We start from the raw sequence: 22,371 nt of genomic DNA on the forward strand, positions 1-22,371 counted from the left end.
TCACCTTCCTGATGTCCAAAATCAATGCATTACTTTGTGGTGTTAAAATTCCAGGTTGTTGCAGTTGCACCAGGACACCAGCAGGTGTCAAGATATATTGAGCGAGAGCAAGAACGCAAACAGTTGAAAAAAGAATCAAGAGTAACAAATTGTAACGCACACACAAAAAATAAATGAATACATCAACAATACAGTAAAATTATATAGTGAAGTGAGATATGTTGAGGAAATACTGTATCAGCAATGAAAAAAAGAAGAAGGAAAAAAAAAGTTAAATCATTTCACCTTAACTAAAAAGAAACTAAAATGACCCTTTCTGCATTTTGGTTAAAAACAGAAAAGAGAAGACAAAAGAAATTCATCAACACTTTTTTTTGTAATTTCGCATTTCATTCGAAACAATCAAAATAGATGAAGAATATATATATAAAAAAGTGTTTGTTTTGTATTGCCATCGAATAAAGGCATGTAGGGTACCATACATTTGTTAAATCAACTGGACCTCAAACAACCGCCAGTTTTTCCTTATGTCGTGAAATTCATTGTAAGCAAAATTTGTGTTTTACTTCTATGTACACATTTAAAGTTTATGTTATACTGTCACGAAAGTCAATAAGTGAAACATAAGCAGAAAGCAGTTAACACTGACATCCAGCGGACATACTGAGTATGGCCACATCACAAACGCCCTCTTTGCTTCATGAATAACATCACACATAACGTAACTAGTAATGATGATAAAATTAAATAAACAACAACAACCATACGGATACCACTTGTGGTAATTATATTAATTTATCGATTTACCTTCAAACAAAGCAGGCGTCAAGAAGAAAACACCACGAGGCGCTACCGGAAACCGAAAATAAACTACAACTCCCAGCATGCACCTACCGCTTAGATGACAAGGCCGCAGCTGGGCGCGAGGGACCGGGCCAGCCAAAAGTGAAGATACCCTGTACACTTGTCTTCCTCCTCCTCAACGTCCATGAAACTTCTGGATCCGCACATTTGACATTCCACTCGACATGGCCACCAAGCAAGATGTGGCGCTTATCGGCAAAAAACTTGACAAGATGGTCCACAAGAACAACACGGTAAGTATCCAACATCTCTCGCAAATACAAGCTGTCATCGCCAAGTGCTAAGGGACGCGAAAACACTCGTCACAATGAGAACGAAATCATAGCTGTGATTGGTCAAAAACGCCCAGCCCTAATCATTTTCACCTGGAGACAATTTAAATACCCTAAAACACAAACACATTTAATTTTTTAAATTATATTAAAATATATTATGGGGGGTACCGAGAAACGTTTTTAAAAATATGTGGGAAGCATTTTAGCCTTAATTTAGGTTCTGAATATAAATGCTTTAAATCAGTTTCACAACCAGGGAGATGTAAGCACATTACAGGGATTAAACGATGATAATGTATTTCCAAGATGATAAATCATTTCGTGTGTAAGAAGTGTCTCATTAAAGCACAGTTGACCTAACTGCAAGTAAGGGTCTGAATATTAATCTTAAAGGAGGATACTGGTTCAAATTCATTTTCCATCATTCGATTAGTCAGTGTGATGCAAACATCAATGGCATCTGATTTTCTGAAAAAAGGTTTAAGCCGATTCAAGGGATCATTGAGCCGGGATGGTCCATTTTTGAATAACCAATTCAATTTATTATTATTAATATTATTTTTATCACGGAAATGGTATCAGCTTGTATTATCAAATCAAGACAAAACAAACATCAACCTCCGAAATTATCACAAAATAATTAGCTTTTCAATAGCTGACTTTAAAGAGAATGAGCATGTCTTGTCTGTTTTCTTTAATAATGCATTCAGAGAAGCTTATCATAAGGTTTGTTGTCTGTATGTCGTTACATCTTGCAATTCCAGTGTAAAAACATGTTGTTGTCTTCCAGGATGGAGCTTTGGAACTGCTGGGGGAGTTGAAGAACATGACAATGTCACTGGAAACTCTGCAGGTTGATTTTAAATTAATCTCCAATGATTTACTTGAGCTTGGCATCTCAGCCTTGACCTTTCTGTGTTGAGTTTGTGTGCACTCCCACTCAAGTGTTTACTAAAGCAGCAGGACGCACTACAACCTTACCTATGAGACACATTGAACCAATTGGTTGCACAAAGAAATCGATTCCTGGAAAAGATTTGTACTCCATGAAGACAAAAAATTATAACCATGTCGATTGCATCCATGGCACTATTATAGCGCTGTGCAATTAATCGAAATGCAATTACGATTATTACACTCAAAGATTATAAAATTGGCATAATCGTCAAAAATGATTACTATACACGGTCTTTATTGTTTTGGTAAATATTGTAATTGTCAACATTGAAAATTGAGTTTTAGAAAATCGTCACCATGAGCCTAATTCATTTGTCCAGTCCACCAGAGTTGGAATGTCGGTGAATGCTGTGAGGAAACTAAGTTCAGATCACGAAGTACAGAATCTGGCCAAAGTGCTCATCAAGTCCTGGAAGAAATTAATAGGTGTGTGTTTTTGTGTATACAGCGGAACCTCTAGAGTCATACTTGGTTGGCGGCCTTTCAATAAATGTGGACTCTTTCTCTCTCTTCTGGACTTTTTATATCCTTTAAGTGTTATACCATTAAGAATTAATCTAAAACATAAACCTTATGTAAAATGTTCTATAACACAAAGAGCTTTAATGACCAAATGTGCAATGCAAATGTGATTGACATGAGTCACAGACACTGCTAAAATGTTCCAAACATCAATTTTCTTCCACTTATCTGCGATCGGGTCATGGCGTCAGCTGCTTCAGCACGAAATCCCAGACTTCCCTATCTCCAGCTTTTCCGGGAGGATCCTGAGGTGTTCCCAGGCCAACTAGGAGATGCCCCATCTCCATCTTGTCCTGGGTCATCCCACGGGCAATTAAAAAAAATATAATTGACATTATAATATCTTACACTTTATTATTTATTCCTCAGATACATATTATTTAACCAGTGTTTACATTAAAAAAAAATCAACTGCCCCCTTTGAGCCCACCCCCAGGAAAAAAAAATATATGTAGGCCATCCCTGCTTAAGAGGCATATTCTTCCTCAACATTTTGGTGAAATTCATTCAACTTTGGAGGTTCCTCTGTATTTACGGTTTATAATTTGTACATCTTGCCATACTTACAAGATAGAAAATCATAATTTGTTGAAATGTTATTTCTGGTTGTGTCAGATGGCTCTAAGGATAAGTTGGAAAAAAAGGAGAAGAATGACGCCTCTCCCGTGCGGACAACTTCAACAACCAAGGACTCGTGCAGCAGTGAGAAAAGGTGAGTCATATAATCAGTGTCATGTCTGGTTGTCGTTATGCCTCATAATCCAATATATTCAGAAATTCATTAGCATTAGCCAAGGGTGACTGACGCTCACCGTGGGTTTTTGTGAACACCAAGGCGCTTGGGCTAGTTTTTCACTGCAGGTCCAAGTGTCGAATTCTGGTGTAAGGCCTCTATCTGTTTTTTTGTCATTTCATAAAAACAAGGTTCGTCCTTTCATGCTGCAAATATTTTGGACCAGTCAAGCCATGCAATTTGACTGCCCTTTTTATGATGTTTAATTGTTGTATATTATTATTATTTATGGATTGTGTTTTGACGTAAGTAATGTTTCTTTAACACTATTACTTATATTTAAAATATATTTCTACAGGTGTTTATGCAGATCAATGCTTGGTGTGGAATAAAAAAATTAAACTTGTTTTGTTTTTTTCGAAACAAAGCGATTTCCAGATTTAATTTTAAGGCCATCTCAACTGATTTTTTTTTTTTTTAAATTAACAATATTTGGAAGACAAGTGATTCTGATCTGAAGAACTATAATTTTTTTTTCTATTCACGCTGTACTGACAAATATCGCATTCGTGCCCACCAAAGAGCAAAAAAAATGTATTGTCACTTGAACTAAGCAGTGTAATAAAGATAAAAATAAAGATGGCCTTTATTAGAAATTTGCAATCCAGACTTAGTGACACCTGCTGAGGGCCGTTGTGGTACTGTGTGACGTTGCCTGCGAATTAGTTTTTTTGTTTATTTGTTTGCTTAATATAGTGACAGCAAGACTAGAGCAAAGTCCCCAGTTGCCCTGCCTCCTTCGGTCACATCCTTTCCAGCCATTCACCTCACCGCAGACGATGTTCGGAATAAATGCAGAGAGTTGCTGGTGGCAGCGCTGCAAACTGCTGGTGAGGGCTAATGTCATTAGAAAATAATTCACTCTTAGAATGATTGGAAATAATTTTGTTAGAGAAAATAATTATCATTTATTATTGTGTACTGTCTATAGATTAAACACTTTCATAGTCTTGGACATCATCTCACAATCATGATTTTTATTAGGTCCAAAAGGTTATGTGAATTAGCTTTGTTAGTAATGAACAAATTTCTCTCAAAAAAGGAAAATCCTTGTTTATTTTCCAGATGACTACAAGACCTTTGGAGTCGACTGCAGGCTCCTTGCGGCACAAATTGAGGAACATATCCATTCTTTGACTCGATTATATACCCACAAGCTAAACATTCAACAGTATTGGTTTGATTTAATATTTTTAGCGGTAGCGAGCAAGGTACAGTGGCATCGATGAGGTTTAACAACATCCACTGTCCCATCTGTGACTATACCTGGGACAATATAAGCTATGATCCATTCTGACTTGAGTCCTGAAATTCTGATTCGGAATTTGTTTTTAATGGTCGATTCAGTTTGAATCACCACGATTCTTGCACAGCCTGAATTATCGGACAAATCTTTTAGAGGTGGATTCCATTGATTCAAGTATCATTTCCTCTACCAACTCGAGCTCTTTTTTAGTGAAGCTACACTTTTGGAACATTTGGACATTGTGCTAATGAACTGGCAATATTAATAACAGTAAGAGATTTAATTCATATTTGGCAGAATAGTAACAAGATAAGGACATTTCAGGTACACTTATTGGCACACTATAAAGGACAAAAAGCCACATTGGGATTCTGATTGAACCCTCGGTACTTGAGAAATTTGACATCCTTGACAGCTGGTCGTTCTCACAGATCTTCGAGGATTTCAAGTCAACAGACATAAAATACAAAGCGCGTCTACGGAGCCGAATCTCCAACTTGAAGGACCAGAAGAACCCCGACTTGCGGCGGAATGTCCTGAGTGGAAACATCTCTGCTCAGCGCATCGCCTCCATGACTTCTGAGGTCTGCTTGCTAGTAACCACGGATTGGACGCACTCTAGTTTGTGAGGTCGCTGGCGTGCGTTTTTGGACACGTGTTTGTGCTCGAGCAGGAGATGGCGAGTGCCGAGCTGAAGAAGATCAGAGAGACTCTGACCAAAGAGTCCATTCGAGAGCATCAGCTGTCCAAAGTGGGCGGGAGCGAGACTGACATGTTTGTGTGCAAAAAGTGTCAGGGGAAGGACTGCACATACACACAGGTATATGCGTATACACACACACACACACATTGTAAATATTTTGTAGATTTGACTATATTGTGCTCTAATCATTGCTATGCATGTGTGTGTGCTTTTTTTTTTTTTTTTTAGGTGCAAACTCGCAGTGCTGACGAGCCAATGACCACATTTGTGGTGTGTAATAATTGCGGCAACCGATGGAAGGTAAACGCATATTATTATTTCCTCACATCATGGCTAGTGAGATTTTTACTTTGCTGTAGCGAAACCGTTGTGGATTCGACTTTACTACAACTTCAATTTGAGTAAAATTCATGATGGATAGTTGAACTTTTTTCTTGAACAAACAAGGTTACTAAATTCAAGTATGTTACAATATAGGCTGTATTATAATAACACAATATTTGTTTTTTAAGTTATTTCACTAGTACGGTGGAACCTCAATTTAAGAATCCTCCTCCCTCCCCCATTCATGAACAAAGCATTTTACGAGCAAGATTATTGTACAAATATTGCTTCGGCTCCATAATGAATTAAAATCACGAAGACTACTACAGTACGACTGAATTATAAATAGTTAAGAAAACTGATGGATGGATCATAATGACGAAATACTAGATTTCCCACCAGGTGGCAGCAGAGACCAAACTATTATTTATTTTTTTTCTCTTTTCTCAACTCTCGTCGTTGATATGCCGCCTTTATCTGCCCGAATTCCATCCATTTTCGGTACCGCTTGGCTTGGAGCCGTCTATCCCACTAAAATAGATCGGCCACTTTACTGAGATGCAACAGAGTTACATCGCCGCGCTTCAAACCCAAAACAAAAGAATCCGTACTAAGCTGATGTTGACATGGAGCAGAAAGTGGATCCAACAGTCAAAAGTCATGCCATTTGCTGCGGAAATTGAATTATCTCTATTCAACTGCGGCGTTATGAATCGTAATTTTGTTACTTTTTTTGTAATGTGTGGTTTGGTGGAAAACAAAGAATTGTGGACTTCTCCTGCCTTGCCACCCAGTGTAGAAAGGAAGCACAGTGGACCCCCGCTATTTGTGGGACATAGGGACTGGCCCGCCTGCAAATAGTAAAAATCTTCTTGTACTTAGGGGAATTTTTTTATTTTTTAAACAAAATCTTCAAATAAACACTGATAAACATTCACTGTTTTCCACAAAATATGAGTGGAAGATGGAGAAAAAAAGCCGTGGATGCCAAACCTTGAATATGCTGAGGTCAGTTAAGACGGCAAATGCCAAAAGTCCTGTTTGTAAGTCTGAGTAAGCTGCAGTCTGCTAAAAAAAAATGGGTGCAGACAATCACTCCATTGAACGATTTCGAGTCTTCATTGAGGAGCCCCATACTTCCTCACTATATCATCCATATGAAAAATAACACAATTCTAATGAAAAATTACATGTCTGTCTCTAAAATTATTGGAATTTTAATTCAATTTTTTCCCCTTGCAGTTCTTCTGAAGCGTGCTGTTTTACTGTGCCACCCTGATGTAAAAACAAGCGACTGAATTTTGGTTTGAAGGGTAGCTTTACTTTGTTTTGTAACATTTCTAAAAGAATAAAAAATATGTACAAATATGTATAATATATTTAAAAAAGTAATGATCGGATATTGGGAGGAAAAGCAAGTACAAGTTTGTATCTGTTGGTATTATTTTTTTGTAATACATATAAATGAAGTTGCATGACAATGTACATAAAATGTCCTCCCATAAAGGCTTTGTGGATTCCCAAGATGTGTTCTTGTTTTTTTGCACACGTTCACCAATGTTGTGCTCAATAAAGTTGCTCTTGAATTACTGCAAAATCTTGGTGCAGATTCAATGATCAGTACATTTAGTTTTTGTTGTTTTTAGTCGTCATCATTGATACTTTTTGTCACTCACTGGCATCATCAAAAAAAGTCAATCAAAACAAAATGTGTGTCACTTGTTCGGATAGGTGAGGGCCTCCCCTCATCCTGATGCATTCGCCTATTTTTTTTTTCTAGCATCATTTGGAGTTTAGCGTTAGCCCTGCACAAGTCAGAAAGCCAGAATGGGACACAAGTCCATGATTGGTGGATGAGACTGGGCGACACTTTTGTTTGTTGTGGAAACACGGCTGAGCTTCTTTCCATACATGAGCATGGGGAAGAGGTCCCGTGGGATGTCATCTTGGATCAAAACATTGAGGTCACATGGTTGGGAGAAATTGGGGAAAAAAACAAAAACTACATGGTAGGTCTCAGGAAAGTGGCAGTTAAATTTTGAAGTTCAGTTGTGTGTGATAAAATGAATTAAAATGAGAGAAATATTTCATGTAAATATAATTATGTACGCTCTTATTTTCCAGTTTTAGAATCGAAAACGGTGTTGTAGGAACTGAACCTGTTTTTGTGTGATTATGTGTCATACAAAAGATTAATCACAAACATATCAGTTTACGGTGGACAGTGGAAAACAAAATATAAGGCAGAACTATAAATTGACTGTTGGACTGCATGTTTAGTAAGTTAGTGTGTGAGTGTTGTGTCAACAATGAGCGTTTCCTAAAGTCATGTTGGCTTTGGACTCAAAACAACTGCAGTACGATCTTAGACTCCTTTTTCGGGAGGGGGGAGGACACAATATGTGTTTATTTGTTTGCTTCAAACCCTTTGTTGTTGGGTTAGGATAGTGGATATTTTATAGATGCATTAAAAAATATATTATCAAAATATATATATATCCATGTTGTCCATATTTGAAATTCATTATTGTCATACATCTTCGTTAGAAAGTGTGTGGTCCTATGTGCCCGCTCCCCCAGTAGAACTGATAAAAAATTGTGTCCCTCATCGTCATATCTTGTCCATCCCCGGTATAGACAGTATTTGTTTCATTAGCCATTAAAGATAAATGATCGAAAAAAAACCTGAATCTAACACCTCAAAAAAAGAAGAGCTTGTTGGATATTCAAGGCTTTCTGTTTATATATGTACAATTAAAATCACAGTTTTTCAACAAAATATAAAATAAATAACATGAATAATACCAAGATAAATGCATTTAGTGACCAGTTTCATTAAAAACAAGGCGTTTTTTTTTTTTTCATATTTGCCTCCATTGACTGACTCCAACTAAATTTCCCACAAAGCATCATGAACCAGCCACAGCGTTTTGACCAATGGCACAACATAATAAATTCCAATACAGGCGCTGTATTAAAAACCAGGTTTACCAAGATGTTAATACTCACAAAGAGCTACGTCTCAATGAGGAAACAGAAATTTTGGACGCAGCTCTCAATGGCGAAGCAGTTCTCCACTGCAAACAAAAAAATGAAAACATTCAGTTGGGAAATGAAAACCTCCATGGCAGTTTAAATGAAAAAACATTCTTATCTCTGTGAAAGCGCAACATTTGATAATACAGCTACAGCATTGGAGACCCGATTATGCAAGTGTTCATAATGCTGTGTCTGGTTTTGCACTTGGGAATATTCCTCCCGCCTCCTTCCGGAATCCACCGACCACAGTTGAGCCCAGAGGCCGACAGCAGCCAATCAGGAGCCGGCGGCAAACAGTGGTGAGGTCAAAAGTGAGAAGTCACAGAGGCAGGGGTGAGCAGCAGCAACAACCAGGTAGGCCACCCTGGTGTGTGCGTGTGTATTTGCATCACTATACTTACAAACTTAACAAAACAATTTTACCTTTGGGCTGCCGTGAAAAGTTTTAGTTATCGCGTATGACATTTTAAGACACTTCCCAACATGTTGTAACAGCATTGGTGGAGCTTTAAACACAAATGGTTACTGTGGAACCTCCAAAGTCGAACATCCCAGAGGTTGCGTAATTTCAGAATTTGGGTGAAAGCATGCTTTAAGCAGAAAAATACACCTGCTTTTATTCATCTCAAGGGGCGGCCATTTTGCCTTGTTTCATTTTCAGTCGACAACAGGTAGCAAAATGGCCGCCCCACCCCTGGGATGGATAAAAATGGTCATAAAAATAGAATAGTTGCATACAACATATTATTGCGAAGAACTTGACTTGACTTCAGCTGAAATCAACTAAATTCTACGAGCATTAAAAGATTAACTGCGTGTCTTGTTCGTTGGGCTGTACCTGGGACTCTTATTCCATAAGTAGAAGTACCCTAAGCAAGGAGTGCTAAGAGAAGAACATGAGAAGGAAAAATAAGATATTTCAAGTCGCCATTTATGCAAGTCAGACTCCACAGTCAACATATATGCAGATGGAGTCAGTTGTTTTTCCAAAGTTAAGGCAGACATGTTTTTTAGATTTTACCATTAGGATTGCAATTTGCACGTATGGTTATTATTAATCATGCATGCATCTTAAATTTATTACTCCTTTGTCATTTGTCTGTTACCATTTTTGCATTGAGTTAAAGCGGTGCCTTGAAATACGAGCTAGTCAACTTAAGTGTTTTTCTAGATACGAGCTGTCATTCGGACAATTTATTTCATATTTATTGCTTTGACGTGGCAACGCAAATTTGAGATACGAGCGCTGTTTGGTGGCAGTGAATTCACTTGCTTTACTGTCAAATTCAACTCATCTAAATCAATTTGTGTCCTGTGTATTTAAAACAACACCCGCTAGCCTAATGCTAACATACATATATAATGGAAAATGACATTGACATGCTAACTGCTAGCATCAACAGCTAGAATTGTGTAAACCTCAATTCCAAATTGGAACGTAAAACGTAACAAATACAATGATCTGCAAATCCATTTCCACCTGTACTCAATTGAATACACTACAAAGACAATATATTTACTGTTCAAACTGAAAAACAGATTAAAGCTGATTTCATTCATTTCAATGAGAAAAACAATTTGAGATGTGGGTGTTTTGAGTTACGAGCCTGGTCACGGAATGAATTAAACTCATATCCCAAGGCACCGCGATGAAAAGTGGTTAATATATTCTTACAGTTGTATGATGGTTGAGTTTGTTAAAAATGCCACATAAAACACAATCTATACAGTTAATGGAGAGTTTATGTAGGAAATTATTCTAAAAGCGGAGGTTGACCGGCATCCCAGAACAGATTGTGTTCGACCTAAGAGGTTCCAGTGTACTTATAAATAAATAAATATACTTAAGTCAATGTCCTAAACAATGGTGATATAAATACTACGCATGAGCATCTGAGTCACCAGACTTAAGATTTCTGAGCAAAAAAAAAACAATATTTTGAACATTAGCTGTTAAGACAGTTTTTAGTTGTATGAAACAAGTTTTCAGTTTCATGTTAGTCACAGAATAACATTGGACCTTCAGAAGTATGGTGATAGAAATACTGTGTGTGTGTGTGTGTGTGTGTGTGTTTGTGTGGACTCCAGTTTTTATTGCAGATTGACTGTGTTGCATCATGTGTTGGATCAGTTCAGTCCGAAAAGGAACCTCCTCTTTTTGCATTTAAAAAAACAAAACAAAGAAAAAACTCCCAGAGTGTGAAAAGTGTGAGACACCAGGAACGAAATTTAAATAGATGAACAATGGTTCAAAAGCCACCGTTGTACATTTAGGGGGAAAACAACTCGTATTTTGAGTTTGTAAATCAGTAGTCAGCATCCATCATGAGTCGAACACAGAAATTGAGAAGGAACAGTTTGGAGGAATGATCCTGTGCTTTCCAGTTGGCAAAGGGGAAGAAAGATAAATCCTGAAAGAAGGCAAACAAGGCGTGGAGGTGGGCGGAGTCAAGCTTGCCGTCCGCTCAGTGGCTCTTAAAGGTGATAGGCTGGTTAACTAGCTCAGGGATTTGAACTTCTGCAGTCTTCAGGCCGCCTAAAATATCAGGTGGCTGGAAACACAAGCGATGAGGAAGGAGTTGGACAAAGACGAGGAAATATTCCGAATGGAAAAAAAGAAACATAAATAACGATATTTCCTTAGACGTGGACAACTCGAGATATGAGTTAACGTTCACAAATTTAATGCTTCCATTCATCCATTTCCTAGAATGGGCCGCCTCCCTGTGCATAGGGCCTAATCCTCCATGGGGGATGGGGCACTTTTTTTTGTGATGCGCTACGCTACCGTGCGGCGTGTAGAGCACCAAATTAGCTCGAGGAAGGAGAGAGGCAACAATCGCTGCAATGACAGCGCTCAACATCTCTGACCAATCAGAGGAACGTGCTGGCAAGCATTTGCAGAGTGAGTTGACATGTCCCCCCCCCCCCAAAAAAAAAAAAAAAAAAAGTAGGGAGGAAATAAGAAATGGGGGAGGGTTCAGAGGGTAGACAAAATAATGTGTAGCCAATGCTTCACCTGAAGTTGAATGTTGTTAGAATAAAACTGTGTTGCACAACTCTGAAGACCACCCACCACCACTGACTATTATTTATTGAATATGGTCGCTGGAAATTTTATAATTTATTCTTTTCAGAAAGTGATCCTGTTGTACTCGCAGTAGTAGTTGTAGGCTAGTACTTGCGTAGTCTATAACAGGTGTGGGCAAACTACGGCCCGGGGGCCACATGCAGACCGTTAAACGTTTTAATCCGGCCCGCCGAACTTGAAAAAAATTAAATGAATAAACCTTGTTAATGTTTTATTTTCTAAATACTGCGTTGTGTCAAAGGCATATATTTTTTGTAATGCTTTTGTTAACTTTTATTTAAAATTAAATGTATTTTATTTCTCAGATGAGGAGAGGTTACCAAAACATTCTATTCATCTGCTCCTGGTCCGCCCCAATGTAAAATTTTAGAACCCATTGTGGTCCTCCAATCAAAAAGTTTGCCTACCCCTGGTCTATAATAACAGATTCTTGTGTAATACCAGGAGTAGTTTTTACATAGTAATTCTACATTAACTCATAACTACCAGCCGAGTAAAAAAAAAAAAATGGATCTTTGACGTCTTTCGCCGTAAATGGCAGTAAATGAGTTATGTAAATCTCTGGATTGCCCTCCGCATTGCAGTCTTTTAAAAAGTGAAGATCACGTCCGCTGATCATTTAAGCGGCGATCAGAAGCATCAATTATGACATTGGACAGCAATTGTCATGCAATGACTTCATTGATGACTTTGAATTCGGAAAATGCAGGCGTGTTTCTCTGTCAAAGGCACACATGCATGTTCGCTTTAGATGTATTTGACAGACTTTGGCCGGAGTCCATCCTGGACTGGTCGCCAGCCTATTACAGGGCATATAAAGATGAACAACCCCTTACAGTGACATTCACACCAATGAAAAATGTATCATTTTTGATGAACCTAACCTATGTTTTTGGAATGTAGGAAGAAACCGAAGTACATCCATGGCATGGCAAATATTGAAAAATGCTAATCCAAATCTACTGTAAATGTTATACTGCTATTATTATTCAGTAGTTTCTGGTGGTACTTCAATCTCCATTACTGTCCACATTGTAGGGACATTCATTTTAGTCTTGGCTAGCGAGCACTGGCTTGTAATAGAACATTATTGCTCTGGTTGGCGATAGGGAGTCAGTGCCGTGGAACGGAAGGTAAAGTTACGTGAGTTTTTACAATCAATTCAACCAAGTTAGTTTCACCCTTTTACTTTCTATGTGTCTGTATAGTTAGAGAATGAAAAAAAAAAGAGGAAGAAAAAGGGGACACGCACAAGTGGGCAGTTGGGACAAAAGTGGACTTGAGGTGTCTTGGCCACTGTCAAGCCTTGGCAGTCACGGCATAGATTTGGGGCGAGGACGGTTTCACCTGTAGGATATGAAATGGTCGGAGAGGAGGCGTGTAGACAATGCTGGACTAGGACTCGGAGGAGGTGCGTGAGTTGCCGTGAAGGAGAGCCTTGTAGATGCTGGAGGAGAGGAATCGTGGGTAGGAGTCCCTGTGCATCAGCGTGTAGATCTGCAACTGGGCGTCCTCGAAGGTGTGTGGCGTCGGGTCCTGCATCTTCCTGTTGATCACCTCCCGGACGCGAGCGTCCAGACTCACCTGCAAGGACGGCCAACAAATTGAGGAGTCAAATTGAGGGTGTTGTTTTTATCTACGGTATGTTGTATAATTATTCCACCGTGCAAAAAATAAATCATTCAAATAGATTAAATTAATATGACAATCATGGCCAAGATGTGTAATCATCAACGTAAATTACACACCAAGCTTTCAGCTTTATGCAAACGTCTCAGTCTGACATTAGTATGTATTTAATAGTGTCATTTTATCAATGAGCATCTATAATTAAAATGTCATCCATTAAAGTGCCCACCAATTTGAAAATCAAGACAGAGAAAAAAAAGAAAAGAATCCATCCATTATCCGAATCGTGCACTGCGCTTCTAAAGCACTGATCTTATTTCGAAACTTTATCGATTAAAAAAAAAAAAGCATTCTACTTAGAGATGTTAATTTGAATTTGATTATCCCTAATCACTACAACTTTTTTAACACTATAAAAAAAATGTAACATTTTATGAATTTCAAGCATGTGTGGGAACACAGTTTTAGAGTATCAGCAAATTGTTCACTTAGATCAAATTTCATTTCAAATCAACAGGTGTCATCATTCAAAATGAAGAGGGGCAGAACAGAACTAGCTCAGATACTGCTGAGGTGCACATTTTTTTTCCTCCTGTATTTCCAAAACATAACACATCTGCACAGTATCACATTTTGCCACCTTCCAATGCATGTCTAAGTGCAGTGGCAGGGCACCGATAGGGCACAGCTAGACACAATGCAACTGGTAGACAAAGAATGCTCATTCCAGAATGAGAGGAATGGGAAAAAAATGCAATATTTATTGGCGCATTACACCAGTGGTTCATCACTTTTTTTTTTAGTGTACACCCCAAATGTTTTTTGACAAACTGAGTACCTCCTCACTCGTGTTGATAATTCAACAACATGAACTCATATCTAACAAAAATAAAGATGTTACATATATAAAAATAAATTGGTAATATAATTTAAAAAAAAATCTAAATAAATAATGACAAATCTGGATTTACCCTCCTTCACCTGAACAGGACCGCTGGGAACAGACATGGCGAATAGAACCATTTCCATGCATCTTCGCTTAGACAAATCATACAATATACTATGACAAACACATGCATTTAACTCATTCACGACCAGCCTAGTAAAAAAAAAAATGGATTTTGACGTATTTATCCGTCAATGGTATTGAATGAGTTAAGTTTGATGTTGACGCTTTGCCATGAAAATCTCTCATCGCCGCATGAATGCATCCATTTACAATTCACATAGTCAGAGATACTTCCCTCTTCCACTCAGGGGTTATTTATAGAACAATCTTATGTTATGTTCCTATGTTTTCTCTTTGCTCCTATTTAGGAAGGAGATGAACACACACACTCACATGCACACGCTCACGCACAGTCAATAAACCAAGGTCAGACGTGCAGACAGAAAACCAAGCAGGCATCTACACAGTCGAGTCTGTGAATGTGTTTATAAAAAGGCTCTAATGCCAGAGGGCCATGACAGCAACTATTTACAGCTTCCTGTGCCCGCACACGCAGATGCATGTGCACACACACTCACACACAGAAAACACAGTTGAAAACAAAATTAAGAGTAAGAATTAAGTCTTTCCAGGTAAACCTAATTTGTTCTGTAAATTCTTCAACAAATATGTTCATGAAAAAAAAATACATATATATATATATATATATATATATATGTATAATTTTTTTTTTTTGTACAGGCAGATCTGCGGGCAACTGCCACCCACATCAAATGCAAATTACCACCGCTACTCTAGGCAATGAATCTCTCAGTAATGAATGACTAAATTCTAAATTCCAATGCTTGTGATATTATTTGCCTGAACATTTTCATCACCTGTTTTGAATTCACTCTACCCTAATCCCCTCTTTAAAGAAAAAAAATGCAGGTGGAGTAAAGTGAAATCAAGTGGATTTTAAGTTCTTTGTCTTCCATAAGAATGGCAATAGGCAATAAAGGCTTTGAAAGAAGAATTATACATGCCATTCCACAAGAAGCAAATCACTCATCAGCAAAACGAATCGGAAGGCCAGATTGGATTTTGCAAAGAAGTACAGAGATGAGCCACAAAAGTTTGGGCCACAAAGTTTTAGAGGCTGATGTGACCAAGATTAACTTCTATTAAAGTGATGGAAAGGCCAAAGTAGAGAGAAAGAAAGGATCTGCTTACAATCCAAAAAAAACAAAACAAAACAAAAAGCTCAACTGTGAAGCATGGTGGAGATAATGCCACACTGAAGTCTACAAAACCCTTTTGGAGTTCGTCAGGGGGGATGAAATGGAAGTTCTTAGACTGGCCAAGTCAATTGCCGGACCTTAACCCAATAGAGCATGCATTTTTTTGGAGACTGATGGGAGAAAGCCCCAGAAACAAACAATAACTGGAAGAGGCCGCAGTAAAGGCTTTGAGAAGCATTTCATATTCAAAATGCAACAGTCTGGTGAAGTTATTCAGTCGCAGGCTTGATGCAGTTATTGCAAGGAAGGAAATGTAATAATGTCTGTTCCAATACTTCTACTCACTCGAAAAGTGGGTGGCTTCAAACAAAAGGTTCTCTGTTCTGAATCGTTTATCAAATCTGGATGTAAATTGCACGAATGGAATTCAGAACTTTTTTTCCGACATTCATTGTTTCCCATCGATGGGCTTTCACCAGGTTTTGTAAAGTTCCTCAGTTGGCAACTTCTGCTGATTTTTGCATTTTCCCATTTTCCCGACTTGTATTCCTCTTTGCGTTTTCGACACAGCATGGGTTTATTCCAAAAATTGTAACATTCTAAACATGATGTCTTCATAAGCTCCGCCCCCTAACTGAACCCCGGGCCACCACCAGTAAAACTTTCTCCATTTGGGAGGAAGTTGGAGTTGTGTGGAGAACTGACACAATCACACGGAGAACATGCAAACTCAACAAAAAAACAGCTCCATGCCGAGATTGAAATTACGGTAACTATTTTGTTCAGAATATTACAAATGCTTGCCACAATCACGAGAACAATTATGTCTCGCCAACTTTCCTACCTCTTTTGGCGACAGTATGGAAATATAGTCCTCATAGATGGAGCGCACTTTCTCCTCTATGCTTTTCTTGTTCATTTCCTGTTTGAGGTCTTCACACGCCAGCCAGAATAGCATGTTCTCCTCACTGTACTCCGTGCGCAAAAACTCCCGAAAAACATTGCGTCCCGCCGGGTTCCTCATCAGCTTGTCAAAGGACTGAGACCAGAGCTGCATTTCCTCCACTGAAGGTTTAGTGCTAGTGGAAAAAAAAAAAACACTTGGTTATCTACTATTTGAATAGTTAACCATTTTTCAAGTGTGAGGGGGACTGTACATTAATAAATAAAATGACAAAGAACTTAAATATCACTGAGTGGAACGCAGACCTCCACCAAGGCCAAACTGTTTTTTTTTTTTCAGGAATAATACTCAGGTAATTTCTGCAAGTATCAAAGTCCGAATTCTGCTACCATGATAACGCTACGACGGAGGTTGACAACCCACGATTCATAACTATCTTCTAATATTTGAATCTGATTGTTGAGATCTGGAAATGTCAGTGCATGGAACTGACATCATATTAAATAACTATCACCTTTTTTTTTTTATTTTTAGACACCCACCACCATCAAGAATGACGTGTTGTGCGCACTAATGAACAAAATGACGATGACTTGACAATCACTCATTGGAACACAGACCTCTGCCAAGGCCAAACTGTTACTCGTTAACTTGTGACTTGTTTTGCCGTCTGTGTGTTTATTAGTTAGCCTGCCACTTTATGATTTGTGGAAGCTGATGAACAGGCTGACAATGCCGGTAAGGGATGCTTCCACCAAATGGTGAAATTTAATTCTTGTTATTTGCACCTATATCCAGATGTATGCAATGACTTGTTTCTTTGCCCGATTAACAAAGTTAGGGAGTTGATGTGTCACATTAGCATGTTCAGAGTGGACTCACCAAGCTTCACAGTTTGGTATTGTTTCCATCTTGTTGTCCTGTGATATCCTCTTCCTCCTACGCCTGCTCCTCTCATCTTTATTCCTGATGGTAAGACTGACATGATAAGATGCCTTTCAGACAGGAAACACACACAACACACGCACGCACACACTGATGACAGAACTTTAAACACACATAACCACACACACGGATGTTACTACACCATGCACTGACAACACCCACCACGCTTGTGTTAACAGACAGCAGGGCGTGTGAGAGAAATGTCCGCAGGAAAAAACGAATCTCCACTTTCTTGTCACTCACAATTTTGAATCCGCTATGCAAGTACATATTTTATTTTTTTATTTTATTTTAAGTGACCAACATCACAACACCGCAACACAACAGCCCTATGTGTTCATCAAAAACGAGACAGAGGTTTTATTTGTTAATAAGTATATTTAATATTATTGTAAGCCACTGTAACATAACACACAGTTTGAACATTAACATTGCTTAAGGATAGAAAAATTTGAAAAAAAAAAGAAACAACTTAAATAACACTAGTCAGTAATAAATTTTCATCAGAGATGGCGTCCTGAACGTACGCTTCATGAAGCTTCATTTTCCCATCAATACATATTATTAATAATAATTTATTTAAATTATTATTATTATTATTAAAACCTTATGGGCTACAGGAAAAAAACTAGATCAGATTCGGAATCTGTGTGAAAAATATGTCTAGAATTGTATCTCAGATTATAAAAATTTGGTAGATATTTGAAGATTGAATACAATTGTATTGAATTCAAGTTAAATACAACTAAACTTTGCGGCCCACTAGGGGGAGCCAGCATTTCCATTCGTCGAGAGTAACATTTAAACAATAGAATAAGAATGTTCATGTGTACTTTTTGTGCCCTACCATGAGCAGCTGCAACAGCAGCACCAGCAGAAGCAGCAGGCGCTCGGCCGCTGGGAATTCTGGGTCGTATTCAGTCCTTTCACCGCTGTCCCGCTCAGCGGCGAGGTTTCGCTGCGACCCACCCCCATGGCCAGCTCACCCTCTCGCTCGGCCGGGATCGGACCTGTGTACTATAGAAACAGAGAGGTTGTCATACATTTGGACTTTTTATGAACATCTGGCTTTCCCATGTTAGTGACGTAAAGTTAGGTTTCCCTTACATTACTGTTTTCAGTGAAAAGATTAACACAATTTGACAGCATCAGTGGCAACGTAAGACGGCTACCCTCTGGCTTCAACCACGAGGGGACAATTGTTAGTCAAGTCAAATATACGTCCATGAATGTGCTGCAATGTGAATCTAACTAATATTTTTTAATGCATTTGAAATTAGATGTAAAATCTGCGTTATTAAAATCTCGAGTGAGTTGATTTTTTTTTTTGCGAGAACGCGGTGCTGCACTTAATGATGGTTTTTTCGTTCAAGAGTTTTGTGCCATCCTTGAATGAAAAATTTTTTTTTTTAAGTGAGACAGCCCTTCGCACTGGAAAAAAAAGAGTTTATGGTTATTTTATTATTTACGCCAAACCTTTTTTTGTTTGGTTAGGATAGTGGATCTTTCAATGACAAAACATATGCTCAAAAATTAAATATATATATATATGTAAAGATCATGTATTTTGTACATATGCATGTATTTTGTCCATATTTAAAATAGCATTTCCGTCATGCATCTGATTAGAAAGTGCGTGGTGAATTGCCACCCCAGTATCTCTTATGAAAAATTGTGTTTAAATAACCCATCCCAGTACAAGCAAAACATTTTCAAATCGTCGCCTCGACTCCCAACGCCGTGAATAACATGATGTAGGATAAAATATAAGAAATGTTAACATAGATCGCCTGCAGAAATGATCAGGAAGAGGGAGACATGTTGTGAAGAGGAAGTGAGAGAACGACAGTGTGATGCATCATGTGATTGAGCTGTGATCACACACAAGCGAACACGCGCATACAGACACATACAAATGTTGAAGGCTTTTTTCTGCTTATGTTTGACTCTTTTGTATGTTTGTACGTGCGTTTGTGGTGTTTGCCGTTCGAAAGACAGTTTTGGGTGATAACGCAGAGAAAGCGGACTTAATAATATCCATTTCCCAAATTCAAAGTTAAATAACTCAAAATGAAACGGCTTACAGTGACGAAAGAACGGCATAGCTTTTCCAAGTCCACGAATGTGTGCGTGTAACAGGATTTGGTTGCGCAAAATAATCTGATTAACTGTGATTACATTAGTACGACTTTGTAATAACACACATTCAAGCGCAGCAAAAATTCAAAAGTCAGTTCAACTCCATTGCAGTCAAGATTGATTTTGACACATCAACAACCTGTTGTAGCCTTTTAATTTAGTTTGTGCGTGCACACGTCAGTGATAGCAGATGTGGCAAATCCGGGTCCAAAAAGTCAAAACCCTGTCACAGTTTGGCTTTAGCCACAGGTGCTTCTTCTACTCAGGAAAATACACCTCACACTATGTTCTAATCGTTGAAACTACTTTTTTATTGCATCTACATGTGATTGGAAACACAGCAAAGCATGTGTTCAGTACGCGGGTCAAAAAAACTATGAAATTGGAGTGCAACATATCGGGAACTGATTAACGCGAAGCAGTCGTGGTTCCAACCTTTTTCTATTTATGGATGATGGAGGCCACTCTTCTGAATGGGATTTTTTTTTCTTTACCCTTTGCAGATATTACCTCAGGACGATCCTGTCTGAGAGGTCTCGAGACAATTCCACTGACTTCACAATTGGGCGCACGCTCTGACCTGCAGGTCTGTCAATTAGGGGTGGGTGCCTTTTGAAATCATGTCCAATCTAATGAGGTTACAACAGGTGCTGTGCAATTAAGCAGTGTTAATTGTGAAAAAGAAAATTGCGATTATTCAGACCAATATTGCGATTACAATTCGATTTACGTTTTTTGTATTTTACGCGTTAAAACGTATGCAGCTGTTATCCGTTTCTTTTTTTTTCTTAACATGAATGCTACTGTTAGCGATCTTAGCTTAGCACGTGAATGACCGCTAGTTGTTGCATCCCCTTCATCTGTTTATTTCAAATCTGTTTGACAGGCTTCTAACTCAAATTGGTGCTGGTGTTTTAAACGCTGAAATACGTTGGTCGTGTTGCCTCTGGATCGGATGCTTTTTTTTTTTTGATGCGGTTAATTTTTGTTTAATCCGCCCGAGCATTGACAATACTGGTTGGCTAATTCATCTATCACTCAAACGCCAAAGATTGGGGGAGAGGGGAAAAAATACAAAACCTCACTGTCTTGCGATTAGATAATCGCACGACGTCAAACCTTAATGTCAATTAGATTTCGATTTATCGTGCAGCCCTAATTTGCGAGAAAAAAAACACATGACGAAATGCATTGACATTTTTTGTCAATGAATAAAAACCAGATGTAAACGAATACCAGCAATGGGAACCAATCCAACGTAACTTTCTCTTGAAGAGGCAAGAGGAATTGACATGAGAACTAATCAGAATGATATGGGAACAAAATTACAAAGCCGTTTTATGAATGAATGCAGAAACATGACCAACTTGAAGAGTCATTTCCATCCTAAAATCCATGCACAGGTGGGCATGTGAAGGAATTCAAAACGTGACTATTAATGATATCGCTTATAAATTTGCTAGTCCGGTGACTCTCTCACTATTTTGTTCCAAGCATTTTATACCAAGTGACAACAATAAAAAACCCTAATTTGAATGAATTCAATTTCCAGTATTTGCAAGAGAAAACTTAAAAGTTCAATTTGAATACATTTGAAGTGAACCAGCATCCCCGAGCAGATTGTTTTCATGTTTCAAGTCTCTGAATATTCAATGATGCATGTGCAGATGTGTTTAAAGTCAGATTTCATTCTTTGCTCGTTTGTGTTGCGATTGGCTGGCATTCAGTCCAGGCTGCACCCCGCCTCTGGGCTCAAGTCAGCTGGGATGGGCTCTAGCACACCCGCGACTCTAATGAGGATAAGGAGTAAAGAAAATCAATGGATGGATGGATACTCATTTGTGCCGTTTTGTGGTCACTGAAATTATTGTTTCCCTACTTCTCCAATTTTTTTATTTTTTCCTTACAACTTGACAGTTGGCACACATGCGCATGATCTAAAGTAATTCAGTGTTCATTTCAAATATTAATTTGAGTTATTAGTGGTGGTTAATCTTGCGCTTGTTTGCCAACAAGAGTCTGTGTGTTTCAATCTCAATGAATGGGAGGGACAGAAGTTGCCAACTTGCCACATTGCCAAATCATGGACAAAGTAGGAAGGAAACAGATTTGTGTCATATTTTGTCGTCGTGACTGTATATCCTACGTCAGTAGATATGTTATCACTTCCATCAAAATGTGAAAAAAAAACCTAATAAAACAAGAGTTTCTTACACACATCAGTTTGAAATACAGGCTGGAAGACGCACACTATAATTTTAGAAGTGTTAGTTTTAAACGCAAACCAGTTTGAGATTTTATCACCTGTAGTACTCACATTCTACAAACCGACTGAGGGACACAACTGTCCTGTTGATGTTGGAATGGGTACCTTTCACATTAAAATTTGCGCAATTCCGATTCCTGCTATCTGCAATTCATCACTGCAACTCAATGATACCAATTTTTGGTACTTTTGGGTTTTGGTGATAATAAATGTTGACATATTAAGTCATTTAAACTTTTATGTTCTATACACAAACTTTGACAAACACATTTAAAACATCCATCTATCCATTTTCAATACCGCTTCTCCTCACTAGGGTCGCGGGGGGTGCCGGAGCCTCTCCCAGCTATCTTCGGGCAGTAGGCGGGGGACACCCTGACATTTAAAACAAATAAACAAAAAAATAATTGAATACAAATAAATCAAAGTTAATTTTTTTTAAATGTTTGACCAGAAATGATAACAACGCATAAATTTTAAAAACAAGAATTAAAGACTGAGAAAA

The 22,371-nt window shown here is 38.3% G+C and overlaps 2 protein-coding genes across 4 annotated transcripts in view; one reads left to right on the forward strand and one right to left on the reverse strand.

Annotated features, from left to right (window-relative positions):
• The first annotated feature begins 883 nt into the window (after positions 1 to 883).
• tcea2 (transcription elongation factor A (SII), 2) lies at positions 884 to 7,208 on the forward strand. The gene is made up of 10 exons (XM_088289493.1): positions 884 to 1,097; positions 1,930 to 1,992; positions 2,417 to 2,522; positions 3,234 to 3,330; positions 4,108 to 4,241; positions 4,477 to 4,531; positions 5,085 to 5,241; positions 5,331 to 5,477; positions 5,589 to 5,660; positions 6,927 to 7,208. The coding sequence occupies exons 1-10, from the start codon at positions 1,029 to 1,031 to the stop codon at positions 6,933 to 6,935; spliced, it is 909 nt and encodes a 302-aa protein (XP_088145619.1). The 5' UTR covers positions 884 to 1,028; the 3' UTR covers positions 6,936 to 7,208.
• The window catches only part of LOC148339903 (regulator of G protein signaling 17-like), a 33,482-nt gene continuing 16,033 nt past the window's right edge, over positions 4,923 to 22,371 (reverse strand). The window contains exons 3-7 of one of the 3 annotated variants that reach the window (XM_088289495.1): positions 18,309 to 18,478; positions 17,399 to 17,494; positions 16,457 to 16,691; positions 13,162 to 13,398; positions 4,923 to 8,761 (exon numbers count right to left, since the gene is read on the reverse strand). In XM_088289495.1, coding sequence (XP_088145621.1) covers positions 13,210 to 13,398; positions 16,457 to 16,691; positions 17,399 to 17,494; positions 18,309 to 18,478 — 690 coding nt within the window. In that variant the 3' untranslated portion in view covers positions 4,923 to 8,761; positions 13,162 to 13,209. Of the gene's footprint in view, positions 13,399 to 16,456; positions 16,692 to 17,398; positions 17,495 to 18,308; positions 18,479 to 22,371 lie in introns of all 3 variants that reach the window. The other 2 variants (XM_088289494.1, XM_088289496.1) reach the window with 2 other exon arrangements.

The sequence above is a fragment of the Idiotropiscis lumnitzeri genome, chromosome 3 (genome assembly GCF_059441095.1).
Source record: "Idiotropiscis lumnitzeri isolate Australia: NSW breed Sydney's pygmy pipehorse chromosome 3, RoL_Ilum_1.0, whole genome shotgun sequence".
In the NCBI taxonomy this organism is placed as follows: domain Eukaryota; kingdom Metazoa; phylum Chordata; class Actinopteri; order Syngnathiformes; family Syngnathidae; genus Idiotropiscis; species Idiotropiscis lumnitzeri.

Bases quoted from the DNA above. Each gene is read 5' to 3' on its own strand.
- tcea2 (XM_088289493.1), top strand. From the start codon at position 1,029: ATGGCCACCAAGCAAGATGTGGCGCTTATCGGCAAAAAACTTGACAAG. The intron at 4,242-4,476 runs GTGAGGGCTAAT...TTTATTTTCCAG, and splicing joins GGCAGCGCTGCAAACTGCTG to ATGACTACAAGACCTTTGGA. The intron at 5,242-5,330 runs GTCTGCTTGCTA...GTGCTCGAGCAG, and splicing joins TCGCCTCCATGACTTCTGAG to GAGATGGCGAGTGCCGAGCT.